Here is a 17467-nt window from a genome sequence, read left to right as displayed (position 1 = left end):
CCTTGCTCAAAGAATGAGACCTAATATATGCATACATCATGCTATGTATATTGTCAACTCTTCCCAGATCATAATGTATTTTACTTGTATAAACCCAATCAAAATCCCAGTAAGATTTTTTAAAGGAAAATAAAGGTATCAAGTTTATCTTAAAGAATAGGTGTCTTAAAATAGCCACCCTACACACACACACACACACACACACACACACAAAACAAAAGAGTAAAAACAGGTATCTTCCCTATCACGTACCAAAATAAAGCTCCCAGTTATACTGATTAACAGCAGTGAGGTACTGGTATGGTGCAACACTGATGCTTGAGAAGTATCAGGAGTTCATGCCATTCAAGTGTTTTTATAGATTAATAATAAATTCTATAATTAATAGGACTACCCATCTTTATCATCCCCACTTTTCAGATGATAAAGCTTAATTAAGGTCTAGAAAAGTGATTAATTTGCCCAAGATCACACAGGCTCAAGGCAAGGGTCTGAACCCAGCTGAGGAGTCCAAACTACCTCACAAGAAAAATATTAATGTCCACTACCTACAGAGATCAAGAAAAAAACACTACTAAATAAACTGGTATAAAAATGGACACAGGATATCAACATACAATTACAATAACATGCAAATGGCTAAATATATATTAAAAAGCTCAACCTCACTACTACTTATTATTAGGATTGATCATATATAGGGTGACAGAATACTAGGAAATGGGTACTCATACACGCTGCAGAGGTGCATTACTTATACAGCAATTTTAGAAGGCAATCCAACATTAAGAAATACAATTTGTATGCCTTTTCAGCAATTCCTCTTCAAGGATCAATTCCAAAGAAACATTAAACATAAGCACAAAGAGCCAAGTACAAGGATATTCACTGCTTTTTCTGTAAAACTGAAATACTGTAAAGAATCGAATTGCCCAACCACAGAAAATATGCTATGGGATGGCACATAAAAGCAAATTTCATGGACTGACATGGAAAAACATTGGCGATCTATCATTAAAGGGGAAAAAAGGCAAATCAGAGTATACAGATTTTTAACTCATTTGTTAGAAAAAAGAAGGATCTGAGAATAAAATGTAAGAGAAAAAAAAAGAAAAAATGAACATATGTACACGTATGTGGAAAACTGCATTTTTAAAAGGGGTTCAAAAGGATACACACCAAACTATGACGAGTAGACACTCAGGGAAAGAAAGTAGAATCAGGGCTTGGGAATTGAAGGGGACTTTCACATTCTACTCAATATTCTTCTATATAACTATGTTTTTGTAACCTTGAAAGGACAAAAGCAAGGGACAACTTACTATCTTGTGTTCACTCTACAAAAAGAAGCAAGATACATAAACTGGTAAAAAGAAAACACTAAAAACTGACCAAAGAGAATAAAAGACCAATAAAAAGAAACTTATATATTAAGAACAACTATTGACACCTATAAAGATTCAAAGCAACTGACACAATAAATTTTATTGTTTACATAATGATAGGCTCTGGACAGAGTGAAGACAATGGCGACAATGACAACACATTTAAATTCCTATCACAAATTGATCTGTAACAAATTTCCAGTGGTTCAACATATTAAAATGTAAAATATATAAAGAAAAAAATAAGAAATATAAATATTTAGATTTTTGCAGCACAATGCAACGTCCTTTTAAAAAAAAGTTTGCTGTAATTGGGTATTTAATTCTGACAGTAATTCAAAACACAAAACCTCGCATTTTCCTACCCTTCCCCAAAATCTGGATCTGGGGATAGCAGTATTAGAGAAGTATGCAAAAATAAAAACAACTTCAGTGCTCAGAAACAAAGCATTTTCCTTATTTTAATGCATCAAGGCGCAAAAGTTTCAATCCCAAAAAGCCAATCATTGCTATATGCAGATAAATAAAAGATTTAACAACACTTTAATAAATCAAACCCAACTAACATTATACTAAAAATATATGTGTGTGTGTGTGCATGTGTGTGTATATATATATATATATGCAATACCTATTTTAGAAAAAAAGGTGCCTTGGTGAAAATGATTCTGAAAATATTCACTTGATGCACATTATGTACAAAACCTTCTATATAAAAAATTAAACTATTTTCAATGAAATTCCATGTTCATATCCCATTTAAAACTGTACTTGAAAGATAAGTAGGTCTACCTAACTGTTTCTGACTGAAATCATGGCTAAGGCAGTTCTCTTTCCAAGGGCCCTCTTTTTCACCCACTCTGTCATTAATACTAATATAGACAAATATTACACAGATGCAATCTGACATGCCTATGTGTCACTACCTGGAGTTCTGTTCACTGTTAAAATGGGATAGTTTATAGTTGCTACAAAGAATACTTTTTTTCTTAAAATATATTGTTTCTCTATTCCAAATTAAGCATTAAGCACTTACTTAAGACATTTAAGAGGCTGATAAACCACTCCATTTGGTGTCAATATCAATAGCCCTGTAAGAAAGAACTCTGTATTGGAATAGCTAGAAAAGTTTCCACTAAGGTAATAGTGCATCCTTCACCTGCATAGAATCAATTTGGCTTTATAGCTCTTTGCTTCCAGACACCAGTCTGGAGTTCAAATATGCTCTTGAAGGTTCAGCTCAATATGAGAAAACATCTCATATAGGCGTAATGAGGGTATATGGATAATAAAAGTTGTTAAAGTCTATTTGATGATTCTTACAGCACTCTTCATTCAGAGTAGCTGCTAAAGGTTAAGGTGGAAACAAAAATGAAAAAGACTGGGGGCAATGAAGCAGAGTTGGTCAAATATTTACACCAGTAATTATTTCATTAAGTCTTTAAGCAAATAACTGCAATGACCTGATACCTCTAGCTCATCGTTCTACAAGCACTGAGGATTTGAAGCTTAAAAGGTGAAAAATAGAATACCCTTAGAAAAGGGAAAAAATTCTGAGGCAAAAGTTGTAGGTCTGTAAATATATATTTTATATGAACACACAACTGTGTGTATTATTCTGTATATATTTACATATGTATTCACAAGATGCCCTGCAGTGTAGTTCAAAAGGCCTTTATCAAGGAACAAACTGATTCTAGTATAGGACTTAAAGTTCATACCATCTGTATAAGAAACAAATGTGCATATATTCACATCATGTAAACCTTATCAACAAAAACATTGCTATGACACTAGGTTAAATAGGTTTTACTAATTAGTGATGTAATCAGAACAATTCTTACACTGACAATCAAAATAATGAAAAATACACAACTGGGTTTCAAATTCACAAGAAAAAAGATGTTTAGCATGGCAAATAAGAACAAAGTTCAGATTCCAGAGTAGGGAAAAATATCAAAACTTTATAAATCTCCTGGGATGCAATTTAATTACTGCATCGATTTTAGAAAAATAGACTCATAGAATGAACGATGCTGCTATGAATTCTCTCAACCACATCCACCCATATGTTTATCTCTTTCCTCTTTTGTTTCCAGCTGGAGGTTTCTTCAACTGAAGGAGTTGTCCTCCTGTTCCAAAACCTGCAGAGGCAGGATTGGACACCCCAAATGTCAAACCAGCTGACGCCGTGATGCCAGGATTGCTGAAGTTAAACCCAGATGTACTTGAGCTGCCAAAGCCTTATGTTTAGGGAAGAAAATATTCATATCAGAAATTAAATCACAAAAACAAATATAAAAAATGGGGAAGAGAGGTAAATTTCTAGCTAAAAGAATATATAATTTATAAAAATAGCAAATATCTTAGAACCCTAAATTTGTAACATGGAATTTTACAGGAAAATAATTTAGCAAACAACTAAGAGGCACCTTTAAAGACAGAAGTTTAGTGATCCAGGCCCAAAGAGAAACCTGAGCACAAATATCTGAACTCTACAGAAAACTTCAAGTTGCCAGATACTTTCCTGTTAATTAAATATGTCGCGGTGCCTTCCTCCTTCAGCCCCTCTAAAACATATTATTAACAGTTAGAAGAGAGACTTCACAACCTTTGGACCCATTTCTATAATCCTAAATCCTCTAAGAAGGCCTTAACCCACAATTTTCAGGTCAATGAACACATGAAAGAGTAGTACCAATTGTTCTGATTTCGTAAGAACCCCTGCATCAATAAGATCAAGTACTATCACTGCCTACTTCCTCATACCAGTGAATGCTCTTATCTTACTCTTTTGGAACTGTTGATTTTAAATACCACTTAACATTAAATGGAATTTCCTTAAAATTCCGTCAATTTAAACATAATTTTAAATGTATTATATGTCATTATTTTAGACATGCTATTTATCCCTAAGCACTGCATGTTAAAAAAAAAAAAAAAAAGCCATTATTTATACATATAGAGAAAATGGAGAAGAAATTTAGAATTTTCTACTAGAACAAAAGATTACATATCTATTCCAAATGAACAAAGAATCCAATCAATCATCATCTCTAATACTGGCATTCTTAAAAAACCAAAGGAACTGATAACTAAACATCTCTTTGGGAGAGAAATTATTTTCCTAAATAAAAAATGATAAAGACTGGGTTAAAACCTTTATGATGGGTTCATTTTTGTAATAATGAAGAGACTTGTTTAACCATGACACTAGTCTTTGGGTTTAAAAGAATCTCTACTTAGTTAAATGATAACTTATTATATCAAACTATTAAGTCTTGTTAGAAATATTTCACCAATCTGACTTTTTAGTTTATAAGAGAGAGAAAACTGTATGATTTGTTAGGCTTGCATGCTTCATTCAGGGGATAGAAACTGAATCAGGGATTGTTTTTGGATACTGGAAATAACAATACTTATATTTTTAAATTAAATAATTTGCATCTTTAAATTTGCCTGAAATTCAGGCCAAAAACACACAAACCTGCACTAAGACTTCCTGAGGGTTTATTTGTTGTTCCAAATCCAAATGTGGAGGCCCCTGTGGTGCTGCATCCAAAACCAGAGCTAGTTCCAAATCCTAGTGGAAGGGTAATAGAGAAATATACAATGGTATGTAAAACACAGGTTAAAGGATACTGACAAGTAAAACCTAAAATTATCAAAGGTCTAATAAATATAGTGCTATTACAGAAATCTATTTACTCTTTCGCAGACTTCTGGAAGAATCAGGTTAATCTGAAATAAACATTTTTATGTATTTAGACTAAATTTATGACCCATCAACAATTTTTAAAGAACAAAGCCATAGAGAAACAAGATCATATTAGTATTTTCTCTCCCAAATGGACTAGAAATGTTAGTGATCATTCGAATATGATGTTAGTCAAACAGGTATAAACATATCTACTTAGGTATATTTCATTTTGGGGGGAAAAAAAAGCTAACTAAATTTATAAAAAAAGTATGACATGCACAACAACTTAAACACCAAGTACCATAAGGTAAAACTTTATTCTGCTTTTTACCAAAACATTTTCACTTACAAACCTTTATCATTGAAAAATTGCATTATTACAACACAATCATGTTAAATATACTCAGTTAACGGTAGACTTCTATCATATACCAGCTGATATTACAATTGAGAAAATTAGAGTGGGATCATCATGATTTTTCTAATACTATAGTCACAATTTAAATAAATATATTTCATTATATAAAAGAGGTGATTCTAATAAGTAAAGACCTGCTTCCATTCTCTTAAAAGTCAGGTGCTCTAAAAATAAAATTCAATTCTTCTTAGGCTACTCTGCAACAGATTATCTAAAATACTGAGTTTGATAGTATGATGGCCTATAAAGCTAAGATATGTAATGGCAAATTGGATTATAGATCATAGGAAATATGCTGTCTGCCATAATTCTAGTAATTCCAAAAGAATTTACTACATTAAGTAATCTTGATTGCTCACAGGCTTCTCTCTTATGATGATACATTTTAGTGGAAATAAAGGAACTTTATTCATTATATGACAATACACTTGCCACAGTACACTCTTTCAAATACCCATAGCAGAGAATTGTGAATATGTTTTTACTTAACATGACGACTTATAGAACACTTACCTTACTAGTTAGAATTAACTTATAAAACTATTCATCACTAAATATACAAGTATGCATAAAGGCAAATATGCCCAAAATGCTCAGGAAAAGACAGAAGCTGAGCTGTTCAATTATAATAAAATTATTTCCCCATTTAAAGTGTTCATTTACAGAAAAAGAAGATAATGATTAGGATGTATGTCCAGAAGTCGTTTGGACTCCAAACTGATGTTATTAAGACTACTGATTTTTTAAAGTTAATTAAATTTATTAAAACTAAGTAATTTTCAAGTTCACATTTTAGCATATTGCTCTGAAAATATGAACATCCCTACCGGTTAATCTTACTACTCTTTTATATTTACTATTCACCGAAGATGAAATGATTTTTTTAAGTTCTAAATCTAATACTAGAAAGCATGGATTATGTTTGTAGAACTGCTTTTGTCAGGTGGAACCTTAACTTCCAAAGTAGCAGAGCTTCTTAGAATTTTTTTACAGGCTAGTATCAATTCAAATGTATAATAGTCCAATGCAATATTAGAAAAATGAAAGTGTACCTCCAAGGTTTGAAGAACCTAAGCCACTTGATTGCAAGCCAGTGCCAATACCTGAGCCGAATGGCGTTCCAAAACTAACTCCCAGAGATGGCTGTGGCCCTGGTATAACAAAAAAACAAAACAAAACAAAACAAAAACAAAAACAAAACAAAACAAAACGGGGGGGAAAAAAAACAAATTTGCCTTACTCTTTCAAGATTAAAGTTTCTTTATGAAATTATTTTTTAAATAAACAGTGATTAATTTTGACAAATTCTATTTGCTAAAATTCAGTTTTCAGGATGTCTCCCCAGCCTGATTTATCTATTCCAATGGATTTACCTATCAAAAAAAAAAATTGTTTTTAAGTGACTTGTTCACGCCATACAATTAAGAGGCTTACCACATTGAAAAATGATTGTTAGTTTAACCTACTAAATAATTTGAAATCTTTAATGTATTGTAAATTATAATTCTTTTAATTTTATTTCTAGGATGGTTTTAGCTCTCCCCACTTGTTTTCTGATAAAATTACTTGGTGTAATTAGTAAAGGTTTTTTTTTTTTTTTTCTGTTTTTAAAACAAGCTCCTTACCGTTAGAGTCAAGTCTCAACTGATCAAAGAGACTGACACTAACATGGCAAAACTATCATGTTACTTCATAAGAGTAAGTACCAAAAAACTAGGCATCACTTTTTTATATGAAATATAAATGATATATACAATAAATAGATAAAAAACAAGACAATGTTTTATTTTATTAAATTTATTGTTCATTTTAAAGCAAATCAATTACACAGTAACATGACAATTCCAACTTGTTCACAAAAAGTGATAATTGAGTTCTATTATTAAGCTCTGCTACATTACACCACTTATCACCTGATTAAATAAGATAGATAATGAACATTTACAAAGGCACCGCTGTGTACCTTGACAGATTCAATACATTCAAGATTTCAATTCAGAAGTTTCTTTCCAACATTTTGGAAAACGTACTCAGATGCAGAACAATTAGTCATCCTTTTTCCCATTTGTTAAAGATTTTGGCTGAGTTTGTTTGGCAAGAATAGCATCAAACTTACTAGCCTCTCTTTTTAACTACTTTTTTTTAACTAAGCAGAATACAAAAATCTAAAAATCTCTCATTTGATAAATAATTTATGAAAATTATTCAATAAATTTCATAGTACAATCTTCAGTCTTGTCTTTTTCAAGCACAGTGATCAGTGCATCTCAAAGTTGAGGGAACAGCCAAAGTAATATACAGATTGAAATTTAAAATTTTCAAAAAAAAAAAAATCAAAGCCTTCAAGTTGTTTAATGAAGAATGAGGTTTGTATATTCAAAAGGTAGTGTAAAATTATAAAGCATTAAAAAAAGAAAAAGAAAACTGAGGAAACTGCATTTTGCTACACTGGGACAGAAACTGGACTTTTCAAATAGCTTCTACCCAGAAAATAAAGAATAAGAACTAATAGCAGCCGGAGTTCTTATACTATTATTAAAAAATAAATTAAAAAAGGATTTAAATTTTTACATCCAGTTTGAGATTAATTTGAGAATAAAATACCTGCCTAGCAGCTCTTTTGTAAAATGTTACTATAGGAAAAAGAAACTAAGCATATTACTCTCTTATTTTGAACAAAAATAATACATAGAAAACACACGTCCAGTTTCTTTAACACTGAGAGACTTAAGTGTCACATGTTAATAGGAGGCACTGCTGGTGGAAGACCCTAAAGAATAATGCACACCACAGCCCTCAACCCTACAAGTCATAAGAGTTACTCAAATAACATGCTTTTTGTTGTGTGTGGGTCTGTTTTTAAGAGTAACCCTAATCATCAATATTCAGGATATAGGTAATCAAGAACTCTGACAATGACAAGACTTTCCATTGCACAACAGGTACATGATTACTTTGAGTTTTGTACCTTCACACAAATTCTGAAGGCAACATCATTTATAAAACTAGTAGGCAAATGTATAACATTTTTTAATATTAAAAACTCATGATAAATATCTCCCATGCCAAAGTATTAGCATATATTACACTCTGGCCACCATATAAATTAGTTTCACTATTAGAAAGCAGAATCTAAATCCTTCAGGCAAAAGTCACGTAAACAATTCAAGAAATCTGTTTCAGAATCTGAATAGTCATTCAATGAGAGGCTTAGTTCCATAAATAAAACCTAGTTAGTAGTAATATATCCCAATAATTGCCTAAAGTGAAATCTTCATGTAGAGTAACATTTTACAAAAGTTACCGTATAATATATTCACACACAACAAAATCAAGTTTAGCACTGTAATTCATATTTTCCAGAATAAATTCTACTTTCTTAAAAGTAAAACTGCATTCACAGGAAAAGGACTAAAGTGCTAAAATTTTTAAATAATTTTCAATTACTCAAAATACCTAATGTAATTAGTATGATTATTCCTAAGTCATATTTTAAAAATAATTTTTCTTAGAAACAAAAAAATGCCTTTTTTCCCCAATTTGAAAATTTTTACTTACTGATTTAATGGGGAATGTTCCTTTGGTTGTTTAATACAACAAAACCACAAAACTACAAGAAACTAAAATGAAATACTTAAAATTTCCTACTTAACACTACATCTTAAATGTTCAAACCTACACTAAAAGCTAGAAATTAGAAATTCCTAACAAAATGTCTCAGCTCTCCTTAAAAATAGCAGCTAAGTCACATGAGAATAGTCTTATTATGTAAACATTAAGAACTTTTAAAAGTGTCAAAACACAACAGCAAAACTTAATCCCAGTACATTAGCTTAAAACAATCTATCCTAAGTTAAAATTATATTGATAATCCTAATGTAATTGTCTTAAGCTTTTTAAGAGGCTTCAAAAGCACTGATGGACAAGTATACTCAAGATCTACTAATATTTCATTTACCCATGTACTGATGCTTATTTGATATGTAATTGGCCTGCTGGTTTTTCATCAATTCTCTTCAGTCTTCAGAAGCAATAATGATAAATCATGCAGGCTTAATCTCTATTATATATTTTTTTCATTAAAAAACACCAAAGAAAAGTTAAGAAGTCACTTCAATCCATACTTCCACCTTCAAGACTACGCAGAAACCACCTTCAGAAGGTAGCAGCCTAAGAAGCTATCTGCACTTTTTACATTAGTGAAGAACCCATATGCAACCTAAAGAAAAAACCCCTGACAACTCAAATCTTGCACAGATCAACAGTGATGTATAAAAACAGCACATATGCTTTACCTAACTAAATCTAGATGGTCTTTAAAATTTGTTACTGACACTTAAAAAGAAAAAATGTCCTCAAAGTTGCAGGACCTAAACAATCACTGAGTACAAAGCACAATGCAGTAATTTCTCAACAGGCTGTAACTCATGAAATCAGAATGCATCTAAGAGACCTCATCCATCTCACTGTAGTGGTGACATGACTGGAATAACTAACATCCTATCAGATGCATAAAGGAATGCACTATGGAACTGGGGAGGACCTCAAAGAAATAAAAGGAAAAAGAGAAGACATAATACAAAACTGTTATTACTATTGTTTAGCTTCTCAGTTCTAAAAATCCACACAACTCAAAATGAAAACACTGTAAGACTGTTTAGCCTGATAAATTATAATCCCTGCCAGCCAATCAGGAAGCCTTATTGTAGGCTTCAAAATTGTGGGGAACATTAGAAAGCAGTCAAGTTTCCCTGGAGCCTGGCAAAAGTCACAAATAAAATTAAATGAACAAAGCCTCCTCAAGATGATTCCTCAAAATTAAGCTAACATTCTCCACCACCACAGAAAGCAAACACCATACTCCACTCGTATTGTTTACGTCTGTATCCTTGGAGCCTAGCACATAGTAAGCACTCACTTGTATTTATAGAATGAACATATATCTTCATATGTTCATGAGTCCAAAATGCATGACCTCTCAAAACTCTCTACATAAAAGAATTAAGAACAACAACGCTGACAAGTGGTTTGGCTTTAAATTTAGTTATACACCACAGAAGAGAATTCATTTATACTATGACATTTTACATAACTGACCTTTCTCAAGTTGTATTTATTAAAACGGAAATCTCTTAAGTTTTAAAGAACACACTACTAAAACCCATGCTTATTTGATCTATTTTAGGATTAATATAGGCTCCAAAAAGTAAATCAGTACTATGTTGGTTTCATTAGCTAAATAATCATGAGAACTGATAATCCTAATTATTACGGGGCTGATTCCTATACTGACTTGACAGCAATCAGCCACATACTGACTTTTTTCCCTCCATAACTTGAGAATGAATCCTACACTCCAGCCAGCTAGAGAACTACTATATAGTGCCACTGTGAGCCACTATTCACATGGATCCAGCCATGGAATGTGGACGGTTTGGCATAAACCAATCATCAGCCATTCACTGATGGTAAGTCAATTCTGTCATCTCCAAATGTGAAGAACAATTTTTAAACTGCCAGTAATGAAAACCAGAGAATGCTTCCCTAGTAGAGGCAGCCTGAATACAATATTCTTTTTGTACTATAATTTACTATTGGACTATATGGAACTTTCAGAAAGACACATGCTATAGGATAATAATAAGCATTACTCAAAAATTATGAACGAGTAAAGTAAAAAGAAAAGTCAATATCCATTAAGACTATATTTTCTACGTCCTACTTCAAGCCTGACAAAAAAAGAGACTGGAGGAGTAAAGACAATAATCTTCAAAAGACATAGGACCAAACTCCACACTGCAGAACTAGACCATAAAAATGTTTCTCCCATTAGTAGTGGAATTAAACCAAGGACTGAAATTATCTGCTTTCCCATATCTCATTAATTATTTTCATCATCTGCCCAGCTTCCCAGTTCATACTTAATATGCAATCCAGAACATCTCAAAACATCTTTTTCCTGCTCTTGCTACTGTTCTGTTCATTCTGAAAAGGTACAAAGAATTCTAGTATGTACTTTCTTCCAAATTTGGTTAAGAGGACCTGCCTTCTGATTTCAGTCATGATGCATAAAAACAACCAACTCATCTTCAACACGCCTTCAGTCGTAACAATGTACTTCATCCTAGATGTGGGGTACTCTGTAATCACTATGTATGAGGAAAGGAGAATGCACCATCTATCAGTATCATATATGAAAAATGCAATGTATGGCTGCATTATCTCTGACTTTTAAAACAGTAAATGATACAATCACAATTTTAGAATCTAATATTCTTAAATGTAATTCGGTAGTGAAACACCATGTTCTAAAGGGCATTTATAGCAATACAGCAAATAACATTAAGTAATTCACAATATTCAGTATCTACTTGATGTATAATTATTGCTAAGACTACCCTGCATTTTTTATCAGGTATGTTTATAATTGTGTCCATCACAATTTTTAGATTGTATTGGAACAGCTACTCATAGAAATTTCTTTAGTGCTAACACAAAAGGAAGACTTTTAAAAATGCACATCAATGTTCTGCATTTGAACAGTAAGAAGCTATAACTTGAATGCATTCAGACCTGTAGCAGGCTGTTGCTGCTGTGTAAGTGTTGCAGCCATGGCAACGGCTGCTGCATTTGGCATGTTGCTGAAAGGGGTGGGCCCAGTAGTAACTCTGGGCGCATTCTGCCACTTCTTGGCTTCTGCTCGCCTGGCTTCAAATACATCTACAGCATCTCCCAAGAACATTTTCCTGTAGCCAAGGTACTGTTCCTTTAGCACCTAAAGGAGAGAAAAAAGAGGTTAAGAAGTTCTGTTGACTTTGGTAATATACGAATAATCTAACTAGGAAGTAAGGAGGTAAGCAGACAGATGAAAGACACTGACAATATTGCCAATATTAAACATTTGCCCTAAAGTGCAAATCAAAGTGCTAGTGATGCGTGGTGTGGGAAATGACGTGTGCAAGCTCTATTATTCTCTTTGAGTATTTTCTTCCCTATCTTTGTCATGTCTTTACAATAAATTGCCTAATATATTCTGGCTTCATGAGGCCCTCTTTATTTTTATTTTTAATAATAAATTTATTTTTATTGGTGTTCAATTTGCCAACATACAGAATAACACCCAGTGCTCATCCTGTCAAGTGCCCCACTCATGAGGCCCTCTTTAAAATGAGTTAGCTCAGCTTTTAATCAAGCAAAGTAGTATCTAAAATTCCAGTTTCAAAAAAAATAAAAAATAATAAATAATAAAATTCCAGTTTCAATATTCCAGTTTTTCACATTTCCCCCTCCAGTGTTCGACCTTTTGGGCACTTTCAGATTCAAAAAGCTAAAAACATGTACTAAATCTTTATTTGTTAAATGTCTTCTTTAAAAGGCCTGGGTGACACAGGTTAAAATAAGAGGTTACCTTAGTAGAGAGGGCTTGGGGGTATAAAGACAGCTTTTACTTTATTAATACGATCTGCCTCTTTTACAATGAGAATGACTCATGTTGAGCTTGTGTAACCAAACCGGGGGGAGGGGGGACATAGAGGGGAAGTGAGTGAGTTTATAATTTCAGAGTAAGAAAGAGAAATTACCAAGTTCATAAGGTGGGCTGGTTCACCTAGTGCAAAATCTGCATGGATTAAGGCAATTAATAGGAATGATTCTACCTCATATCAGAATTACTAAATAACTTTCATTAAAGGTTTAATCTAATTTAGATCAGTTTTAAACAAATTTTTAAAGAGATGTAGAATTCTCAGACTCCCTACCATTCTCAACAGAAATTAATAAACATTAATCTTTTTTGGTCTTAACAGGTAGAACATTTAGAAATCTTACTGTTATTTACAATATTTAAATGTTATCAACCCCTTTTGTGTGTATTTGATGTTCCGGTTCCAAACTTTCCTAACATATTGAAGCCAAGAACTGCCAAGAACTGAAAACCGTGGGATATACAGTCAGAAGTAGGGAATGTGATATCACAAGAATGAATTATATTAAAATTGATCTCCCCTAATCCATCCTCCCTTTTCTCTGTACAATTAAATGCACATACCCATGCAATGTGACATAACAGCCTACAAATATCCATTCTACTTCAGATACTAGAAAATAATGACCTGCCCAAGAGACTTGAAACACAACTGGTTTAAGGGAAAACAAAACAAAACAAAAAACTGACCTCAGCCACAATTTGTATAATTACTGATAAAATGTCCAATTTTGTTAATGTCACTAAAGACAGGCTGGCTCAGGTGGTTTAAGCCAATTTTAGGAGATTATCTCATGAAAAACAATACACAAGAAACAAAAATAAAAACCACCTCTTGTAAGATTTTTATTAGCGATTGAGTCCAGAAATTAGTTTGCTCACTAAAAGCAGCTGAAAATAATTGGCAACATAGTCAATCTGATCGCAAAACATCCTTTGGTTCTCAGGAGTAAATTCCAAAAAAAAAAAGAGTAGGTCAAATTGTCATGTAAAGCTTATCCAACATGATCAGAGGTGATTTTGTGTGAATCTGTCCCACTGTTTTATGGTCATGTTACTGAAAAAGGTAGTTTTCAAATCAGAGAGGAGAAACTGCCATTAAAAAAACATGTATAGGACGCCTGGGTGGCTCAGTAGTTGAGGGTATGCCTTCGGCTCAGGGCACAATCCCGGGGATCAAGTCCCGCATCGGTCTACCACCTACCTCTTCTCCTATGTCTCTGCCTCTCTCTCGGTCTCTCATGAATAAATAAATAAAATCTTTAAAAAAAATTTAAAAAATAGCATGGGTACTTAGAAATGACATGTCTGGAATTTGCTTTAAGATATTCTAGCATCTCTGTGTAGAAGATGGATAAAGTTAAGACTAGCAGGGTCTTGATAATAGTTGAAGCTGAATGATGAGTATGTGGGCATTCATTACAATAGTACCCTACTTTTTTGTGAATGTATATTTGAAAACTTTCATAATAGTAATTGAGAAAAAAATCCGTACAACGCAAGACTCATCTGTGAGTCTGTGAGACAACAGGGAATCCTCTTTATCCCTTTAAAAAAACTAAAGTAATATTTATTATAGACCTTTACATTTCAGGAAAATTTGATAAAAATGCTTGTAAGCATTTGATGACTAATACGTATTTAAAACATATATAAAATTAGAGCAGTGCAAAATGCTTTTGCTACTAAGAATGTTTATTTTCTGTAGTGCTGCTTACAGTGGTAAAGATGGAAACCTAAATGGCCAAAAAAAAGAGGATGGGTTAAATAAACTATCTATGCACATATACAATGAAATGCTACATTAACTACTAAAAATGTTGAAGAAACGTGTATTAACACAGAAAACTATTTACAACAATAAACTGAAAAAAAAGTTAAAAGAGCTGAATGCATAGAACACCTGGATCTTTAAAAAAAAAAATCTGTGATTGTGTCTGAGCATGATTGCAGATTATTTTACTTTTAGTCTTTTTCACTTATATGTAATTTCAGCTGTTCCATAATAAGCATGAATGCTGTGCCCCACAAATAAATACTTCACTTGGGTCTAGATATACAGATATGTGAACTGATAATGAACTTACCTTTACATTTTCATGAATAGACTGAAGTTGTGCAGCTAAAGCTACAAATGTTTGATAAATTTTCTGCATAGCCATTGACAAATCTATAAAAGAAAATTATATTATCACACAAATATATATATGTAACAATCAGTATTATTTTTCTATTACTTGAGTCAATTTTTGGTATAAAGTATAGGAGGAAAAAAACTAAATAAATATTTGCATGAATAAGAGAAGACAGAACAGTGAGCAAACGGAGAGCAGTGTGCCTGCATCAGTTATCAGGGAAAGGGAGGGAGAAGGCCCTGAGACTTCTGTAACAGTTCATAATAAAGCATTTTCTATTTACAGAGAATAAAGATCTATTCAAGGCCTTAAGGAAATTTTCTTATGGCAGCTTAAGACAACTACTAATAGTTATGTAGAATATCTATTATTAATAACACCTTAACCTCTCTCACCAAAAAATAATGCTATCCAAAAAAAGAAAAAAAAAATCACCACAGAAAGCACGTTACCTTGAGGGGTTATATGTGAGTTATTTGCTTGAGTGGCAAGATGGTTTTCTAGTTCTTCAATCTGCTGTCTGTACTGCTGAAGCTGTACCTCAAACTGCTGAACCAAGATTCTGAAGTAGCTATACAAAAACATTTACAAAGTCAGATCAAAGTTTTAAAACTAGTATTTTCCTTACATTCCAAATACCAAAACGAAAACTTGTAAATTATCAAAGTATCAAAAAGACGCACATCCTTATCTCAATTGCGAAAAATCTCTATGAAGAGATAATCTACAAAGTAACTTTATACTCTTCAAGATATCAGGGTCATGAAAGACAAAGACCAAATAACTGTTAGAAACTGGGAGAGATAAAGGAGAAATAACAACTAAATGCAAAGTGAATAGGAATCTGGAATGGAAGAAGTACAGTAGTGGAAAAGATTGGATCCTGGAAAAGAAGAAGCACGTTAATGAAAAAAATCAATAAAATTCAAATAAGTTCTGTAACTTGGTTAATAATATCACGCCTATGTTAATTTCCTATCTTTGATAATTATACTGTGGTTACACAGTTTGTTAACTTTAAGGGAAGGGATATAAGGAAATTCTTTGTACTATAATTTTTCAAATTTCCTGTAAGTCTAAAATAAGTTCAAAATAAAAAGTATTTTTAAAAAGTGCAATTGTCAACCAGATTTTACAAGCAATTACTTACGGTTCTTATATTCTGAAAACACTATAGTGTCTATAGAAAGAGGATGCAATACTATTACGCTATTCTGATAAATGTAACCAGAGAATGCCAGAAAGAAAAGAAACCTTGAATAGCATGCAAAGTATGCTGAATGTTATCCTATAAGAAATGGAGAACTATGAAAGCTTCTTGTAGTGGAAAATCAAACAATTCATCCCATTTCAAAACTAGCTCTGATGATAGCATGGAGAACAAGACAGAGGGATAAAATACTAGAGGAAGTCCAGTGAGGAAGCACAGACCGTGCTAATCTGAAAAAGATAAGAGTATCACTGTCCTTGTTAATTTCCTGATTTTGATCAACTGTGGTTATGTAACAGATTATTATATTTAAGAAATACACACTGAAGCACTTTAGCATAAAAGGCATCATGTCTGCAAATAACTCAAACTATTTAGGGAGAAAATATGTATATACATATAGAGAGCAGAAAACAAAATAAGTATTGTAAAAATATTATTAACATGTAAGGAAACTGGATAAAAGATATACGGGAATTCTTTGTTTAATACTTTTTTTAAAAAAAAGATTTTATTTATTTATTCACGAGAGACAGAGAGAAAGGCAGAGACATAGGCAGAGGGAGAAGCAGGGTCAGTCCCTGCAGGGAGCCTGATGTGGGACTCGATCCTAGGACCCCAGGGTCACGACCTGAGCCAAAGGTAGACACTTAACCACTGAGCCACCCAGGTACCCCTTCTTTGTTTTATTCTTGAAACTTCTCTATAAAACTGAAATTACAGGGATCCCTGGGTGGCGCAGCGGTTTAGCACCTGCCTTTGGCCCAGGGCGCGATCCTGGAGACCCGGGATCGAGTCCCACGTCGGGCTCCCGGTGCATGGAGCCTGCTTCTCTCTCTGCCTGTGTCTCTGCCCTCTCTCTCTCTCTGTGTGTGACTATCATAAATAAATAAAAATTAAAAAAACATTAAAAAAAAATAAAACTGAAATTATAGCATAATAAAAAAGTTAAAAGAAAAAAGAACGTGAGGGACCAGGAGTCAGACCCGTATCACTCACAAGCTCAGAGTTTCACCTCTTCATGCCTCAGGCTCCTCATCTGTAAGACTGGAATAACAGCTGTAGAGGTTTTGTGGAAAATGAGATAAAGCACGTAAAGTGCTAAGCACATCGCTTGGCATATGGTAAGCATCTGA

The 17467-nt window shown here is 32.9% G+C and overlaps 1 protein-coding gene across 4 annotated transcripts in view; it reads right to left on the bottom strand.

Moving 5' to 3' along the window:
* Window positions 1-1455: 1455 nt before the first annotated feature.
* Window positions 1456-17467, bottom strand: part of NUP58 (nucleoporin 58) — a 46363-nt gene continuing 30351 nt past the window's right edge. For all 4 annotated transcript variants that reach the window (XM_025996678.2, XM_025996676.2, XM_072719834.1 and 1 more), the window contains 6 exons: window positions 15574-15692; window positions 15074-15156; window positions 12077-12278; window positions 6556-6654; window positions 4873-4968; window positions 1456-3628 (listed from right to left, as the gene is read on the bottom strand). In XM_025996678.2, coding sequence (XP_025852463.2) covers window positions 3459-3628; window positions 4873-4968; window positions 6556-6654; window positions 12077-12278; window positions 15074-15156; window positions 15574-15692 — 769 coding nt within the window. In that variant the 3' untranslated portion in view covers window positions 1456-3458. The remainder of the gene's footprint in view (window positions 3629-4872; window positions 4969-6555; window positions 6655-12076; window positions 12279-15073; window positions 15157-15573; window positions 15693-17467) is intronic.

The sequence above is a fragment of the Vulpes vulpes genome, chromosome 9 (assembly GCF_048418805.1).
Source record: "Vulpes vulpes isolate BD-2025 chromosome 9, VulVul3, whole genome shotgun sequence".
Lineage (NCBI taxonomy): Eukaryota > Metazoa > Chordata > Mammalia > Carnivora > Canidae > Vulpes > Vulpes vulpes.
The sequence above is the reverse complement of the archived record's forward strand: the minus strand, read 5'-3'. Positions and strand labels throughout refer to the sequence as shown.